Source organism: Ursus arctos, unplaced genomic scaffold (genome assembly GCF_023065955.2).
Source record: "Ursus arctos isolate Adak ecotype North America unplaced genomic scaffold, UrsArc2.0 scaffold_24, whole genome shotgun sequence".
NCBI classification, from domain to species: Eukaryota; Metazoa; Chordata; class Mammalia; order Carnivora; family Ursidae; genus Ursus; species Ursus arctos.
The window spans coordinates 19,965,579-19,981,958 of NW_026622919.1; the positions used below are offsets into that span (position 1 = coordinate 19,965,579).

General features: G+C 60.8%; 2 protein-coding genes across 2 annotated transcripts; both read left to right on the plus strand.

Moving 5' to 3' along the window:
- The first annotated feature begins 1,801 nt into the window (after nucleotides 1-1,801).
- LOC113265681 (keratin, type I cytoskeletal 42) lies at nucleotides 1,802-7,267 on the plus strand. Its single transcript, XM_026513231.3, has 6 exons — nucleotides 1,802-2,134; nucleotides 4,421-4,503; nucleotides 4,631-4,787; nucleotides 5,895-6,056; nucleotides 6,654-6,779; nucleotides 7,043-7,267. Exons 1-6 carry the CDS (start codon nucleotides 1,802-1,804, stop codon nucleotides 7,265-7,267), a joined length of 1,086 nt encoding a protein of 361 aa, XP_026369016.2.
- A 3,425-nt stretch (nucleotides 7,268-10,692) lies between these two features.
- Nucleotides 10,693-15,810, plus strand: LOC113265172 (keratin, type I cytoskeletal 17). The gene is made up of 8 exons (XM_026512274.3): nucleotides 10,693-11,208; nucleotides 12,266-12,348; nucleotides 12,745-12,901; nucleotides 13,496-13,657; nucleotides 14,266-14,391; nucleotides 14,484-14,704; nucleotides 14,819-14,844; nucleotides 15,599-15,810. Exons 1-8 carry the CDS (start codon nucleotides 10,765-10,767, stop codon nucleotides 15,691-15,693), a joined length of 1,314 nt encoding a protein of 437 aa, XP_026368059.1. The 5' UTR covers nucleotides 10,693-10,764; the 3' UTR covers nucleotides 15,694-15,810.
- Nucleotides 15,811-16,380: the final 570 nt, after the last annotated feature.

Here is a 16,380-nt window from a genome sequence, read left to right on the forward strand (position 1 = left end):
TGTGGCTCCAGCAGGGACGGGGAGGGCCTGCCTTGGGTGTTGTTCCGCGAGAGGGTGAACGGCTGGTACAGGGCCTGTCTCTGGCCCCCTCAGGTGACCCCGGGTCCTACCCAGAGACCATCCAGGATGGCCAAGAAGTCCTCCCTGATGTCTCATCTCATGAGAGAACCTGGTGGTCTGAACTTGCTTCCTCACCTTGGCTCTGAGCCCCCTCACCATTCTCCCACCCTAGCAACCCTGGGGAGCCCCAGAATTCACAGGCAGGGCCGGAGCAGGGTTTGGTTGGGTTTCATCCCCTCTCTCCCAGATAGCTTGCGCTGTCCCCACTTCCCAAGCGAGGAGACATCTTCACCTGAGAGGCCCCCCAATTTCTAAGCAGGAAGTCCTTCTCGCGGTCTAGCCTCAGCATCGGCGCTCTGGCCCACACGGAAAAACTGACTCCCTCCCTGTCCCCGTGTGTGGGCTGAGAGCCTAGGCCACCCGCATGGGAGCCAGGTTCGCCCTCCCCTGCCTGTCCCTCGGGCCCTGGCCCCCCCTGAAAGCTCCCCATTCAGACAGGCCCGGTGCAGACGCCCGCGTCCCGGCAGTGCCTAAATCGTTAGCGCCGAGGAGATTAGGCTGTAATCTCTTGTTGGGCGCGGGCGGGTGCCAGCTGCCAGGATGTGGGATGGCACTGCTCCCTCTCCGGGGCGGCCCTTCCCCGGGGCGGAGCTCGCTAGCGGAGGCACCCTGCTGCACAGATCCTGCTTCGCCTCCTCCAGGGGGCCCCTCGAGAATGCCTTCCCTTTGCTCCCCGGGGGCATGAGCAGGAGTGGTCACCCGAACTCTCTGCTTCGTTCTTTCCCCTCTGGTCTCAGACCCCGGACCCCAGTTCCCCTGGGCCCCCATCTCTCCAGACTCCCTCAAAGACCACGGGAGGCAGGAATTACCCCCACTTTACAAATGAGGAAACTGAGGCTTGTGAATTCACTTCCTCTACGGCTTGGATCCAAAGTTCCCTCAGGCCAGTGGCTGTGTCTGTTCCCTTCAGATATCGATCCCCCAGGCCAGGGACTATCTCCCCTTCCATAGACGTGGGCTCATCAGCTGGGGGTAGAGGCAGATTCCTCCCCCCGCCCCTCGGCCTGGGGGGCTCTCTCAGGGCTATGCTGTACCTGGAAGAGGGTGTTACCCCAAATCTCTCCACCCTTTCCCTGGGGCCCAGGAATGCTGGTTGGGGGACCAGACCAGCCTCTGGGCTCCAGGCCTGTGGAGCCTTGTTCCAGGCCCCGTCTGGCTCCCAGGGCTGGGTTCTCCGGACTGCCCCCAAGAATGAGCTCAGCTGCCTAATTGTGGCTGAGGATGGAGGTTCACCCTCCCCCGGGGCTGCAGCTCCAACACCACCTTTGTTTCTGAACAGACAATGGGCTGCTAGGAGGCCACCTGCCCAGGCCAGGAGCAGGCAGGGGAGGGGGCCCCGGGGGTTGCACTCGGCATGTCCGGCCTGAGCCCCGGGCCCTGGGCGGCTGGTACAGAGGCAAATTACATGGCTGGGGTTTTGGCTCTGACTTCAAGGGCTGGGGGCCCAGCCCCCCTTTAGCCTGGCTATAAAGGGCCGCCTGGGGTCTCTGTCCAGACCAGACCCTGCTCCTGACCTGTGGACACCATGGCTGCCACCACCACCAGCATCCGCCAGTTCTCCACCTCCGGCTCTGTCAAGGGCCTGTGTGTGCCCGGCGGGGGCTTCTCTCGGATGTCCTCCGTTCGCGTTGGGGGCGCCTGCCGGGCCCCCAGCCTCCTGGGAGCCGGCAGCTGTGGCAACATGTCGGTCACCTCGTCCCGCTTCTCAGCGGGCTTTGGGGGCGGCTACGGGGGGGGCTACACCTGCAGCCTGGGTGGGGGCTTCGGCTCCAGTTTGGGGGCGGGCTTCGGCTCCAGCTTGAGCTCCTCGGACGCCCTGCTGGGGGGCAGCGAGAAGGAGACCATGCAAAACCTCAACGACCGCCTGGCCTCCTACCTGGACAAGGTGCGCGCCCTGGAAGAGGCCAACGCCGACCTGGAGGTGAAGATCCACGACTGGTACAAGAAGCAGGGGCCCGGGCCCGCCCGCGACTACAGCCACTTCTTCAAGACCATCGAGGAGCTGCGGAACAAGGTGTGTGGGCCAGGCAGCTCCAGCTCCCTGCCCTGCTCTTAGGCCCTGCTTCAGAGTTGGGATCCCTCCCAACCTTGAACTTTTGCAACATTTCTTTCTGCCCTGGGTCTCCATCATTCATCTGTTCATTTATTCATTCACTCTCTCTCACTTGCTGGAGAACCCAGTCCTGTGCCAGTCCCAGGCCCCAGGTCTGGAGAGCCTCCCCTGCAGGAAGACTGGAGTTCTCCTTTGTGTGCGGGGGTGTATTTGGGCTGAGCGATGGAGGTGTGGGTGGGGAAGGCTTTGGAACCTTGAAGGTAGCAGAGGGCATTCCCAGGGCAGAGAACAGTGTGGGCTAAGACACAGGGGTGGGTGAGTTTGGTGTGGCTGCTGGGAGATGAGGCTGGATATCTCCTTCTCACTATTCCGTTCCCCTCTGGGTCTGGCTGTCTGCCTGTCTCACCTCCTCCAGGCAGCCCTCCTGAGTGGGTGGCACTTGCCTTTTATCCCCAGATCTTGGTATTCCTTCAACACTTTGTGGTTCAGTCTCTGCCCTGTTCACTGTGCTGATTTCACGGAGTCTGGCATATTCTCCCAGCTGGTGTCGTGGTGGGTCCTCCTCACTTTCTTCGTAATGGTCACCCTGAGGGTCCCTGAGGGAAGGAGCTAGGTCTTCCTACTCCGACTGGAAGCTTCCAAGGAAAGGCATCTCTCTCAGTTAGTCTGAAGGAGAACACAGCATACACCCACACGCTCATGACCTCTAAGAACAGGGCCTTGGCGTTCTGTGATTGTGGCATCTGGGTTTTCTGCACAAGCCTCCCCCTGGAGGGTCCCCTGGTGCTGCAGCCCCCAGAGACAGGTGAGAGTTCAAAGAAATGTGGAGATGTTTCGGTGAGGCCGGGCTGGGGCCTGCTCTTTCCTGGTGGAGAAACTAGGTCCGGTGCTGCCCCGTGAGGGGCTTTGCCTGCTCCTGCCTGGGACCTCAGCCAGGAAGGGAATTCCTGCACTTGCCCCCTGGAAGCAGAGCTCCTGGGAGTGCCAGATCAGATACTGGGCTTGGGCTGAGCAGTGGGGAACCCAGGGGAGCCCTGGTGAGTCAGCGTGCCCAGCTCTGGGGTCAGCCAGCTCTTCACCACCAGCCCCCAGTGCACCGAGCATCGAGCATCGGGCCTCCGCCCCTCTGAGTCAGCGCAGCCCTCGGGGGTTTTCACAGGGCCCCTCGCTAGGCCCAACCAGCCACCTGAGCAGGGAAGGGGGGGTGGGAGGCAGGTCTGTAGGCCACTGAGACCAGGGAAGGGTAACAAACTGGCCCTTGGGCTCGATCTGGAAACAAGGCCTGACCCAGGTCACTTCACAGGGCCCTCAAGGGGGCTCAGAGGCCCAGAATGAGGCTCTTGGGGCAACTTTGGCCTATTGGGGCTACCTCCTCTTACTTCTTTCTGCACGTCAGCCCGCAGCCTTAAAAACATCCAGATTCCTCCTAGCTCGTCCGCCACCTCCACCGAGACCTCCTCTCTCCTCGCTCTGGGCAGCATTTCGGGGCCTCCTTCTCCTCCCACCTACATGGCTCTTGAGTAGAGCCTCTTGGCATTTCTCACAAAAACAACGACAGCAGTAGTCCCAATAACCGACCCTCTGTTCCCACCGGAGCCCCTTCCCTGTTCTTGTTTAAACCTCTCAGATGACCCTTGGGGAAAGAAAATTTTGCTCCAGGTTTCCAGGGCTGGTCATTATCTTATTAATTAATTAATTAATTAATTAGTTGCTTAATTAAACCAATGTTTCCTGGGGGTTGACTGTGGGCCAGGTACTTTGCCCAGGCCTAGGGATTCCGGAGAGAATGGTCACAGATGAGGCCTTGTCCCCCTGGAGCACAGAGTCCATTGGAGGAAATAACGAAAGAAGCCACGGAAAAAATCACAGTTGGGAGAAGTGCTGTGAAAGAGATGGGCAGGGAGGAGGTGTGACTGGAAGGAGGGACCCAGATGGGGAGTCGAGGAGGGCTTCCTGGAGGAGGTGGCAATGGAGCCTAGAGGTCAGTTTAGGCGGGGAGAGAGGGTGAGGTCCATGCAGCTTGGGCAGGAGAGGGGTGAATGTGTATAGGTCTGTCTCCTGGCCTCATAGCTACCTGTGCCTGGGCCTCGTGCTCCCACCATTCTGGGCCCTCCAGCAGGGTGCTCAGAGGGGGAGATCGTGGGGACCCTCATCGCCTCTATTTGGCCCCCTCTCCAAAGGGCCGCAAGGAGGGTGTTGCAGGGCCTTCCCACGGTGCTTGCTCACCTAGCCCACTATGCCCCCCAGATCCTGGCGGCCACCATCGACAACGCCAGCTTGGTGCTGCAGATCGACAATGCCCGCCTGGCAGCTGACGACTTCCGCACCAAGTGAGCCTGGGCTTCCGGGGCTGCCCCCAGGGGCTGGTGGTGGGTCTGGCTCAGCACGCCAGAGCTCTCTGTGTGTCCGAGGGGGTGTCCTGGGGTGCTGCTTGGCTCATGCCTCCACCCCTTCCAGGTACGAGACGGAGCTGAACCTGCGCATGAGCGTGGAGGCCGACACCAACGGGCTGCGCCGGGTGCTGGACGAGCTGACCCTGGCCAGAGCCGACCTGGAGATGCAGATCGAGAGCCTCAAGGAGGAGCTGGCCTACCTGAGGAAGAACCACGAGGAGGTGGGGCGGGCCCTGGGGAATGCAGGAGAGACTCCTACAGGGAGCAAGACTGGGGCCCCCAAACCCTCCTGGGCCAGGGCCGCGCCCTCAATCCAGCTCCCATCTCTGGTGGGTTCCTGGCCCTGACCCTGGGAGGCCCTCGGAGGGCCCTGCATGAAGCCAAAGATACTTCCCTTGTCCCTCAAGGCACAGTCTGACGAGTGGTGGCAGTTAACTATCTAATGAGCAAATCAGCCTAAGAACATGCTTGCTAATTACTCTAATTAATTGTAATAGCGATAGTCATAACAACAACCAAAATCTGCTCAGCACATTACTAGTGATTCATGGCGATTATCCCAGCTGATACTGACAGCGGCTCTGGGGGCAGGGTGCGCTTTCCTCCCTTTACTGGTAAAGAAACAAGCTCAGAGAGGTTAAGGAATTTATTCAAAGCCGCACAGGTCTGTCTGACCCATAGCCACACCCAGGTCTGATGCCACCACTTTGCCACCTCTCCTAGCTCCCTTTTTCAGAGAGTCTTGGGGTCCCAGGGACCCTAAGGCTCAACTCAAGGATGGGGATCCCAGACCCTGGAGGAGGACTGATGAACGTGTGGCTGCCTTCTCAGCTGACCTCTGGGCTGGCCTGCGCTAGGGGAGCCTAATCTTAGAGTAGCAGGAGCCCGGAAAGTGTTTCCACTTGGCTTTGAGGCTGGTCATAGGGACTGCATCCCCCCAGCAGATTAACATTTCCTAATGAGGTCTGGCTGATACCAACGTGGGGCTGCTTGTACCATGTGGCTGGCGGTGGAGTTTAAGGGGGGGAGTGAGGCTGTCCTGGCTTATCCCCTGACATGTTGGGGAGTGAGCATCTCTCCTTGCCCAGCGCACATCCGAACTGGTCAAAGTCCATCCCCGAGTGCGCGCTGGGGGAGACGGTCCATAGTCACAGCCCTGCGTGTCTGAGATAAGATCACATCTGCCTCCATCTTCAAGGGGCGGAATCACTGGGTTGCCTATGTCTGTCTGTCTGTCATCTGTATCCGTCTCCCTGAGACAGAGAAGGCAGGCCCCGGGGTCTCTCTCTGGGATGGCCCAGGTGAGCTCCTGTTCTCCTCTTGCCCAGGAAATGAACGCCCTGCGAGGCCAGGTGGGCGGGGACGTCAGCGTGGAGATGGACGCCGCTCCCGGCGTGGACCTGAGCCGCATCCTGAATGAGATGCGCGACCAGTACGAGAAGATGGCGGAGAAGAACCGCAAGGACGCCGAGGACTGGTTCTTCAGCAAGGTGGGTGGCCGTGCGTGAGCAAGTGTGCACATGTGTGCATACGTGTGCTGGCTGTCAGGTAGGGGCTGGAAAACTTGTAGATCCACAGCCTGTCTCAGCTGGAAGGACCTTTGGAAACCAGTTGGACCCACTGCTCGTGTCTAGATGCAGAATGGGAGGCTCAGCGAGGCCTCAAGCTCACACAAGCCACACGGTGGCTCGGGGAACAGATCCAGATCTCGTCATCTCTGTCTAGGATTTCTCCCAGCACTTTGTAGGGGTGTGTGTGTGTGTGTGTGTGTGTGTGTATGACTAACTCATGCCCGTAGTAGACACACACTGAGCAGCTGCAGTGCCCAGGACTGGAACAGGCACAGAGTAAAACCTAGTCCCCGTCTTTGAGCAGCGGTCAGTAGGAGGGTTGAATGCAAAGCAAGGTGCATCTGCTCAGTGCCAGGCGGGCACAGACGGTGTCTGTGTGCACGTGTGTCTGCAGCCCCACAGAGGCCAGGGAGAGGTGTGGGGGGGTCTGGGAGGTCAGGGCTCAGGAGTGGACCCTGTCCTCTGCCCCCACTCTGCAAGCCTTCTCAAGCCCCGGTCACCCACCCTGCCTTTCAGACAGAGGAGCTGAACCGGGAGGTGGCCACCAACACCGAGGCTCTGCAGAGCAGCAGGACGGAGATCACGGAGCTCCGGCGCTCCGTGCAGAACCTGGAGATTGAGCTGCAGTCCCAGCTCAGCATGGTGGGGCCCCACACGCCCTCCCTGGCCTGTACTCGTCACTCCAGCGTGAACCCAGCCTTGCAGATTCCCACTCGGAGAACCCGAATTCCCCACCCAGGCTGTCACTTCACACTCAGTGACAGGGGCCCCTCTCTGCCCCTGTTACTGCCCCCTGGCGCTGGCAGCACCCACCACCCCATCCAGGGGGGTCCCCCATCTGGGTCCCCGCCCTGGAGAAGGGTCCCAGCTTGGTCTCACACAGCCACCTCTACTTTGGCCCACAGAAAGCCTCGATGGAGGGCAGCCTGGCGGAGACCGAGGCCCGCTACGGGGCCCAGCTGGCCCAGTTGCAGGGGCTCATCAGCAGCATCGAGCAGCAGCTGTGTGAGCTCCGCTGTGACATGGAGCGCCAGAACCAGGAGTACCAGGTCCTGCTGGACGTGAAGACGCGGCTGGAGCAGGAGATTGCCACCTACCGCCGCCTGCTGGAGGGCGAGGACGCCCAGTGAGCGGGGGGGCACGGGGGGCACATGCTTGGTTCGGCTGGGGCCACGGCATCCGGGCAGGGACGTTTGTGCTGAGGGGACAGCCCTGGCAAAGGCCGGGAGAGCGGAGGTTTGCGGGAGGTGAAACTGAGAACACTGGCAGGGGCCCCACTGTGGAGGAGTGTTGAAGGCCAAATGAAAGCATCTGGACTAGATCGTGTGGGAAGTGGGGAGCCATGGAGGGCTTTTGCATGGAGGAGTGGTACTATCATCAAGATGTCTCAGAACATTCACTCTGGCTGCACGGGGAGAAATGCGTCAAGAGGCCCCGGTGGGGTTCGGGACACTGGTCAGGAGGCTGGAGCGGGGAGTCAGGCCAGAGCAGCCCTCCTGTGAGGCAGGGGTGGAGGACCGGGAAAGGAAGGTGGTGTGAGAAGAGGATGTGCTGTAGTTAGAAGCAGCCGGGCTAGTTGCCCGAACGTGGGGGCGAGCGTGGCTGGCAGGCCAGACGCGATACATGGTGAGTGAGCACACGGATGACCCTGGGTTTCTGGTTCTGATGACTGCGTGGTTGGTGACACCATTACCCGGGATGAGAGGAAGAGCAGGTGGCTGGTGATCTGGTTTGGAGCTGGGAGGGCAGATCAGGGCCCTGCTGGAAAGTGGCTGAGAGTGTCCTGGAGTCACCACTCTAAGTCACGCATTCCAGCTTTTTGCTCCCTGACGATAGTGCGGTCCACCTAGGGTCTAACCACAGTCTCTCAAGCTTTAATAGAGTCTATTTGTTGGGCCCTTTGGGATAGGGAAAAACCTCTTGCTCAGCTTCTTGTAAATCCCTGGTTAGCCACAAAGCGCCTCTGGGCCCTCTTTTGGGGTGTCCCCTTTCTTTTGTCCTGCCTGCTGGGCCTCTGGCCTTTGACCCTTGTGTTTGCTAATCCTTTCCGTGTATTCTCAGCTGTGATTTCTCTTTGGTTTGCTGGGACCTCTCTCCCCTCGCCCCAGGCCTCCCCAGCTGCTCCTCCTCCGGGGGCTGGGCTCTGTGCAGGCACCCCTGCACTGACAGGCCCCCCTCTCCCTCCCTGCAGCCTGGCCACCCAGTACTCCTCTTCCCTGATCTCACAGCCCACCCGGGAAGGTAAGAGCCTGTCCCATCTGGCCTGGAGGGAGTGGGGAGATGCCGAGGACCCTTCTGTGGGGGGGCTGGGGGATGGGCTCTGGTCTGAGGTTCCCTGTGTCCCCTCCTCCACGGCCCGCAGCCACCGTGACCACCCGCCAGGTGCGCACCATCATGGAAGAAGTCCAGGACGGCAAGGTGGTCTCCTCCCGAGAGCAGGTGCACCGCTCCACCCACTGAGGCCCCTTTCGGCCTATGACAGCCCAGCCTCAAGGGTCATGGGGCAGCCATCGCCTCAGGCTCACAGCATGCTACCGCCACGCCCCGAGTGCCCATCTGGGCTACCGCCCAAGAGCTGTTGCCTTTCTGTGTCTGTTTCCTGCAGCCCCTCCCCGAGGGGGCCTCCTGGGATTGCCCCAGTGACTGCTATTAAAGCTTTGCCTGAAGTTCCTTGCCTTGTGTGATATGGTCTGGTCATTGGCGTAGGCCAGTGTGTGCTGAGGGACTGGGGGAGGAGGATGGTTTGTGGAGTGTTTGGATGTCCCTTGTCACCTGCCAGTCTGTTCTGCCCCCCTCATCCAAGGCTCCCGGGAGGGCCAGAGAGAAGAAGCCAGCAGAGCGAGGGCAGAGGGATGGGAGAACCCGTCAAGCTGGGAAAGTTTCTAAGAATCAGACTGTGGGTCCCCGTGGGTCCCCATGGACTGGTCCCTAGAAGGGCCCCATAGACTTCCTGGGGGAGCCACGCCTGTTGCAGGGAACTCCCTGCCTCAGCCTGGGGCAGGTCTGAGTTCAAGATCAGAGGGGGGGGGCTGGGCAGGGGTTTTTCCAAAGATGTGGTCCAAGGTGTTGATGGATGAGAGGGGGTGGCAGCGGCAGAGCCAGCCTCGGAAACCAGCTCGGCCACGCTCAGGGCGTACGTGGGGCGGGGTGGCCGCTGTGTGTGTGAGCGTGGGGGGCATCCTGTTTGCTTTGGTGGCTTGGCAGCTGCTGCGCTGTTGGGGAATCTCTCTCAGCTGCTGGCAGGGGCTGTCTGGGCCTGTCCGGGAAGTGGAAGCCATCGGCAGCCTGAGACATGACCACATTCCATCCAGCAGGCCTGCGGGGACCCTGGGACCCAGGGCCAGGCTGGGAGTGGTGGGTAGGGCAGGGCGCGGCTGTGGGTGGCACAGGGCTCATCTTGAGGGGCTCCGTCAGGGGCCTGGGGTGGGCCTCTGGGGGAGGCTTCGGGGGAGGAGACCGCCTGGGGGTTCCCAGGAAGACCCTCAGGTCGTGTCCTTTACATTTCTAGCTGGCTGGGTCTTGAGGTATATGCCCCTCGCCTCACCCTGAGGCTTCTTTGGGCACAAGAGGGATAAGAAGGGTGGCAGGCGACATGGTCCTTGCCTTTTTCCAGTCCCCTTTTACTAGGATGCTCTTCTCCCAGTCTGCCTTGTCCCCATCTACAACCATACTCTTCTTTGCCTGCCCTGGCCCAGGACTCTCCCCTGCAGCAGGGTGGTGGGGAAAGGTTAGAGGAGGAGGCTGGGTCACCGGGGTTTCCGGGAATAGGGGCAGTGTCAGGAAACTGGGCGGATGGCATCCTAGCTTTTGGAGTGTTTCACTGGTGTCAGGGCTCCGCAGAGGGCGGGGCAGTGTGCTGGGCCCCTGGGGGAGTGTGGGGTGCTGTGGCATAGCAGGGGGTGAAGGATGCAGCAGCCCTGCTAGCCCAGTTCTGCGGTTAGGTGGGGGCAGTGGGGCACTCTCCCTCTCCAAGCCCCAGTTTCCTTATCTGTGAAATGGGGTGGTAACCTGAGAGGCACCGTATTGTGTGGTGAGCCCAGTGGGTTGAGGTCCAGTTTCCAAGGTGGGACAGGCTCTCGGTCCTCACTGTCTCCCCGGCCGCCGGCCCAGGGCCAGGACTGCATGTGGTGTGGCGTGTGCTGGAGGAGAGCAGCCTCAGGCTGGGGGCTGCCTGGTTCCCCAACCGGTTTCCCCACCAGACACAGGGGCCAGGTGGGCTGGGCTGGGGTGGCAGCTGCCTGGGAGAGCCCGGGGACGGTGACGTCCTGCCTCTCCTCTTCTCCGTATTAGGTCATGGGAAAGCATAGCTGGAGGGCCTGCCTGAATCACAGGTGACAGGCTTGAGACCAGAGACACGCACCCGCGCATGCAGACGCCCAGCACCAGGGTTCGGAGAAGAGAGGCAAAGGCCGATGGTGGGAGGGGAGGGGGCCCAGAGCCACCTGGGAGCTGGCGGGCCGCCAGCGGTGATGAAAGCTCAGGGGAATGGAAACAGAGGAGCGAGCCTGTTGTAATTGCTACGCCCACCTGGCGGCCTATAAAGGAGGCGGGTGAGCGTCAGCGGCAACTCGCACCTTGGGCCTCGCTCCTCTCTCGCCCTCCTGCTCCGTGCCCGCCGCCTGCCGCCATGACCACCACCATCCGCCAGTTCACCTCCTCCAGCTCCATCAAGGGCTCCTCCGGCCTGGGGGGCGGCCTGGGGGGCGGCTCGTCCCGCACCTCCTGCCGGCTGTCTGGCAGCCTGGGCGCCGGCTCCTGCAGGCTGGGGTCAGCTGGGGTCCTGGGCAGTGCCCTCGGGGGCGGCAGCTACTCCAGCTGCTACAGCTTCGGCTCTGGCAGCGGTTACGGCGGCGGCTTTGGGGCTGTCGAAGGGCTGCTGGCGGGCGGGGAGAAGGCCACCATGCAAAACCTCAACGACCGCCTGGCCTCGTACCTGGACAAGGTGCGCGCCCTGGAGGAGGCCAACACCGAGCTGGAGGTGAAGATCCGGGACTGGTACCAGAGGCAGGCCCCGGGGCCCGCCCGCGACTATAGCCACTACTACCAGACTATCGAGGACCTGAAGAACAAGGTGGGGCCTGCTGGTGGGACAGGGCCTGGGGGGCAGCGGGGGTGACTTCTTCTCTCCCATCCCCTCCGCTTGACCATGGCCTGCAGTCAGCCTATGCGGCTGCCATAGGATCTCAAGGAGCTGAGGACAGCGTGGCTCTGGCTGGGTTGGCCTCTGGGAGCCCAACTTGAAGCCACTGTGTGGCCCACATTCCCCTTTTGAGGGGGCAGCAGCTGGGCCAGGGACAAGCAGGCCTCATGGAGCTCCTTTGAGCCTCAGTTTCCTCATCATGGGGCTTGTTGCCACCCCCTCATGTAATTGTAGGATAAGACGAGTGGGTGCACGTAGAGGCTGGGCCCATGGGGCTGCCAGGTATGTGGGTACCTCTCTTCTTGAAGCAAGAGGGGAATTTGGGGGTGATGGTGGCCTGAGGAGTCTAGCGAGTTCCTGATGGCACCTGCTGGGAGGAGGTAGAGAGAGGGGGCGGGACCTCAGGAAAGCCTCTGTGTGCCTTATTTGGGGATTTCTGTGGCTTCTCCATCCCTCCCACTGCCTCAAGAATGGGGCTTCGCACACTTCCAAGGGCAGAGCTGCCAGCTGGAGTCTGGGCTAGGGCCTAGCAGGCGTCATGACTTCTGATTTGGAACTATTCTTTGGCGAGGGGTCCTGTAGGGTCCCTTCTGGAGGAGCCTCTCGGGCACCATCTCCCCACCTGTAAAAGGATGGGGTTGTTCACCTCCCCTTCTCTGTCTGGGATTCTGGGACAACTTCTGCCCCGGGGGCCTTTCTTCTCTTCCTAGCTGGGCACTCCCAGCCGGCTGCCTGCTCTAGTTGAGGGGTCCGTGTGGGGGGAGGCAGGCGCTGGGGGAGAAAAGGCAAGTTTTGGCCCATCGGACTCCCGCTGGCCCCGCCTCTGCCAGCAATTACTGCCGGTAAAGGTGAGAGGCTGGGCAGGAAAGGAGCCTTCCAGGAGAAGGCAGCCACATCCTGGCCTCCAGGCAGGAAGATCCATCTCATAACCTTGGTCCGGGAGGAGCTCCTCCCTACCAATGACCTTACCGCTCTCCCGTCTCCCCAGATCCTCACGGCCACTGTGGACAACGCCAACATCCTCCTGCAGATTGACAATGCCCGCCTGGCCGCGGATGACTTCCGGACCAAGTGAGCAGAGCCCGTGGGCCAGAGGAACTGGGGCACCCCTCCCCACCGCAGGACCACGTTGCTGTGGCAAGGGCTAGGAGCTAGGGCTGGGGGAGTCCTCCTCTTAGTCATGGATGTGGCAAACGCAGCAGATTCTGAAGGTCACTGGGCTTCAGCAGGGAGGGGGAGGGGAGGCCAGAGGCAGAGGAGAGAGCAGCAGGAAGCTGGCTGGGGGTGGGGCTCTGCCCTGCGTGGTCCCAGGGCCCCAGGGCTGCAATTTGCTTCCATTCCACAGCCCACCCCCCGCCTCCCATCAACCCTCACAAGCTCTTAGAGCCCTGGCAGGGGCCGGGTGCTGTCCAGGACATGGACCCGCATGTCCAAGCATCAGGACAAAGTCTCCGGTTCCTCGTGCAGGTTTGAGACGGAGCAGGCCCTGCGGGTGAGCGTGGAGGCTGACACCAACGGGCTGCGCCGGGTGCTGGACGAGCTGACCCTGGCCAGAGCCGACCTAGAGATGCAGATCGAGAACCTCAAGGAGGAGCTGGCCTACCTGAGGAAGAACCACGAGGAGGTGGGGCGGTGGGGCAGCAGGCCAGAGAGGCTGCGGAGGGGGTGGCGGGGCTCTGGGGCTGAGGCCGTGGGAAGAGCACAGAGCAGGTGCTCCAGGGTTGGTGGCCTTACAGGGCTGCCCTGTATGCAGTGTGGTCTCCATGCAGTGTGGCCTCCTCCATGTACCACCTTGCTGCCCTGCGTCTGGGGACCCTCCCAGGGTCTGCAGAGGCCTCCTCTGCCTATCCTCATGAGGACAAGTGATAAGTGAGGGGGTCTCTTTGTTCCAGCTCAAACCTTTGAACCTGGACCCTATGTGGAAGTTTGGGAATTAGAGGGGATATTTTAGGGGTACAGGCCTAAGAATTAGATTTTATGTTTGGAGAGCCCTCGGTCTAATGAGGGTGACATAGAACCTGTCCTCAGGGAACCCCCAGTCTGATGGTGGAGGCAGAGTCCACACAGAGCAGATGAACAAGAGTCAACAGGAGGGGCGGAGAGTAGAGAACAGGCAGAGTGAAGGAGGGCTCCTTGGGAGGGGTTTGCCTGGGAAGGGTTGGAAGTAAGAGATCAGGACAGGCCTGAATGCCCATGCCCACAACCCCCTCCCCCGCAGGAGATGAACGCCCTGCGAGGCCAGGTGGGCGGTGAGATCAACGTGGAGATGGACGCCGCCCCCGGTGTGGACCTGAGCCGCATCCTGTCTGAGATGCGCGACCAGTACGAGAAGATGGCGGAGAAGAACCGCAAGGACGCTGAGGACTGGTTCTTCAGCAAGGTGGGGACTGCTGCAGGCCAGAGGCCTCTCCCAGGGGGTGGGGGGCAAGGACTGAGTCCCAACGGATGCCCAGTACCTGGTGTCTTGGGGTGCCCTATCCTCAGTGAGCCACATGGACTTCAGAGGATCACCATTGCATCCACAGGCCAGGAGCTTGGCCAAAGCTGGGATCTGGGGGTGGGTGGAGAGCCCCCCTCAGGAATAAAGCCAGAAGGTAAAGACCCCAAGAGCTTCCACCTCTCTAAGAGGTCGGGAACTGGCACCAAAGAACTGGTTGATATCCTGGCTGGTCCTCAAGCTGTCCATTCTAGTGCCTTCTACTTGGAGGGACAAAAGATAAAGCTTCACATCATTTCAAAGGTTTCTGGGCTTCGGGAAGTGGGATGCTGGTGAGAAGGCACTGCTCCCACTGTCAGGTCTGGGAGGAGGCCTGAGAAGCCCGGGGGACGTCAGGAAGGTGACCATGTCCAGGGGGGTTATGGGGAATGAGGAGAGCCCCAGGTGCCTGTCTGGGCACAGAATGGGCCCACGGCTGAACATATGGGGGTCGTCTGCCTTGGAGAAGGGATTCCCAGCTAACGCTGCACTACCCTTTGTCCTGTCCGCAGACAGAGGAGCTGAACCGCGAGGTGGCCACCAACAGCGAACTGGTGCAGAGCGGCAAGAGCGAGATCTCCGAGCTCCGGCGCACGGTGCAGGCCTTGGAGATCGAGCTGCAGTCCCAGCTCAGCATGGTAGGGGGGCTGCCAGGCCCGGGGTGCACCTGGGACCCTGGAGGGGGCACTGACCGCTCTCGCGGACCCCTGATCCACCCGCCTTCTTGCAGAAAGCATCCCTGGAGGGTAGCCTGGCTGAGACAGAGAACCGCTACTGCGTGCAGCTGTCCCAGATCCAGGGGCTGATCGGCAACGTGGAGGAGCAGCTGGCCCAGCTGCGCTGCGAGATGGAGCAGCAGAACCAGGAGTACAAGATCCTGCTGGACGTGAAGACGCGGCTGGAGCAGGAGATCGCCACCTACCGCCGCCTGCTGGAGGGCGAGGACGCCCAGTGAGTTGGGGGCCAGGGGCCAGGACTGGGGGCCTGGGCTGGGGGTGGAGCTCTCAGACCCAAATCTAATCTCTTCTCTGTCTCTCTCTCTCTCTCTCTTTTTTTTTTTTCCAGCCTGACCCAGTACAAGCCCAAAGAACGTAAGGATCTTGGTAGCTGAGGGTGGGGGTGCACGGGGCAGGCAATATTGCTGGGAAGGGTCCCCAGGATCTCCAGAAAATGATGCCTGATCCCCAGCAGGGGTAGGGGAAAGGACCTGTTAGGGCTCAGGGTTGATGCTCAGGGGAATCAGATGAGGGGCAGGGCAGAGACATGGTCCTTACCCTAGAGATCCTAGTCTGATGAGAGACATGGTCCTAGCTCTGGAGACCCTCTTCTGATGGGGAGATTAGGGACATGGTCTCACGGGGTCTTTGTTCTTGAGACCCTACAGATGAGCAAATGCAGTCCTGTCCCTGGGATCTCTAGTCTGATGGGAGAAAGGGACATGGTCCTTGTCCTCCAGATCTGTCTGATGGGGAAGATAAGATCATGGCCCTGGGTATCTAGTCTAATGCGAGTGATGCAGATCTGGTTCTTGTCTTGGAGGCCCCAGTCTGGTGATGGGGGAGACAGGAGACAGACTCCACTGGGCAGCGCCCAGTCTTGTAGAAGGCCTCAGTGGGTCAGGATCAAACCAGCCATCTGGGAGGCTGGACTCATACAGGGGCACAGGGATAGCATGGAAGAGGGAGTGGCAAGAACAGGAGGGACACGTGTCTGGATGTGATACTGAGAGGCGAGCAGAGGTGTGGACAGCAAGTGGCTGTGGGGAAAAGAGCTGGCTCCACTCAGGGGGTGGGGGGCTGAGCCAGGGTCTCTCGGCCCCTGCCCACCTCTGACTGTCTCCGGCAGCCGTGACCACCCGCCAGGTGCGCACCATTGTGGAAGAGGTCCAGGACGGCAAGGTCATCTCCTCCCGCGAGCAGGTCCACCAAACCACCCGCTGAGAACTCTGCTCCCCCTGGCCGGCCCCCCAGAGTTCCCCCCAGAGATCCCCCTGCAGCCTCAGTTCCTGGCTTCGGTCCCTTTCCCGTACCCCTGCCTGACCAATAAAGCTTGTTGATTCAGATATGGAGTGTGTTCTGATTGTGGCCACGGAGGTGGGCCCTAGTGAGCAATGGGTGAACTGGGGGAAACAAGGGTAGGGGAGGAGTCTGTGGACACCCACTATTGTTGACTTGGAGGTCAAGGGTCATCTAGGGGGGCGCCTGGGTGGCACAGCGGTTAAGCATCTGCCTTCGGCTCAGGGCGTGATCCCAGCGTTATGGGATCGAGCCCCACATCAGGCTCCTCCGCTAGGAGCCTGCTTCTTCCTCTCCCACTCCCCCTGCTTGTTTTCCTCTCTCGCTGGCTGTCTCTATCTCTGTCGAATAAATAAATAAAAATCTTAAAAAAAAAAAAAGGGTCATCTAGGATCCTGGTAAAGAGTAGGTCTGGGCACAGCTTGAGCTTGGGGAGCCAGTTTGTATCCCCAAAGGGTCAGCGATCCTTGGGGGTGGTCCAGGCAGTGCCAGACCCAGGGTGGGGCCAGCATACCTGGGAAGGTCTCAGGTGACATCTTCTTGCCCTGTAAGTAGGTCCATGACCTTGGGCAGTGGCTTTGCCTTGCGGAGCTTCATTTTCTCATCCATAAA

Coding starts and splice junctions, on each gene's coding strand:
- LOC113265172 (XM_026512274.3), top strand. CDS start 10,765: ATGACCACCACCATCCGCCAGTTCACCTCCTCCAGCTCCATCAAGGGC. Junction 11,209..12,265: donor TCGAGGACCTGAAGAACAAG/GTGGGGCCTGCT, acceptor CCGTCTCCCCAG/ATCCTCACGGCCACTGTGGA. Junction 14,845..15,598: donor CCAGTACAAGCCCAAAGAAC/GTAAGGATCTTG, acceptor TGTCTCCGGCAG/CCGTGACCACCCGCCAGGTG.
- LOC113265681 (XM_026513231.3), top strand. CDS start 1,802: ATGTCGGTCACCTCGTCCCGCTTCTCAGCGGGCTTTGGGGGCGGCTAC. Junction 4,504..4,630: donor GCTGACGACTTCCGCACCAA/GTGAGCCTGGGC, acceptor CACCCCTTCCAG/GTACGAGACGGAGCTGAACC. Junction 6,057..6,653: donor AGGACTGGTTCTTCAGCAAG/GTGGGTGGCCGT, acceptor CCTGCCTTTCAG/ACAGAGGAGCTGAACCGGGA.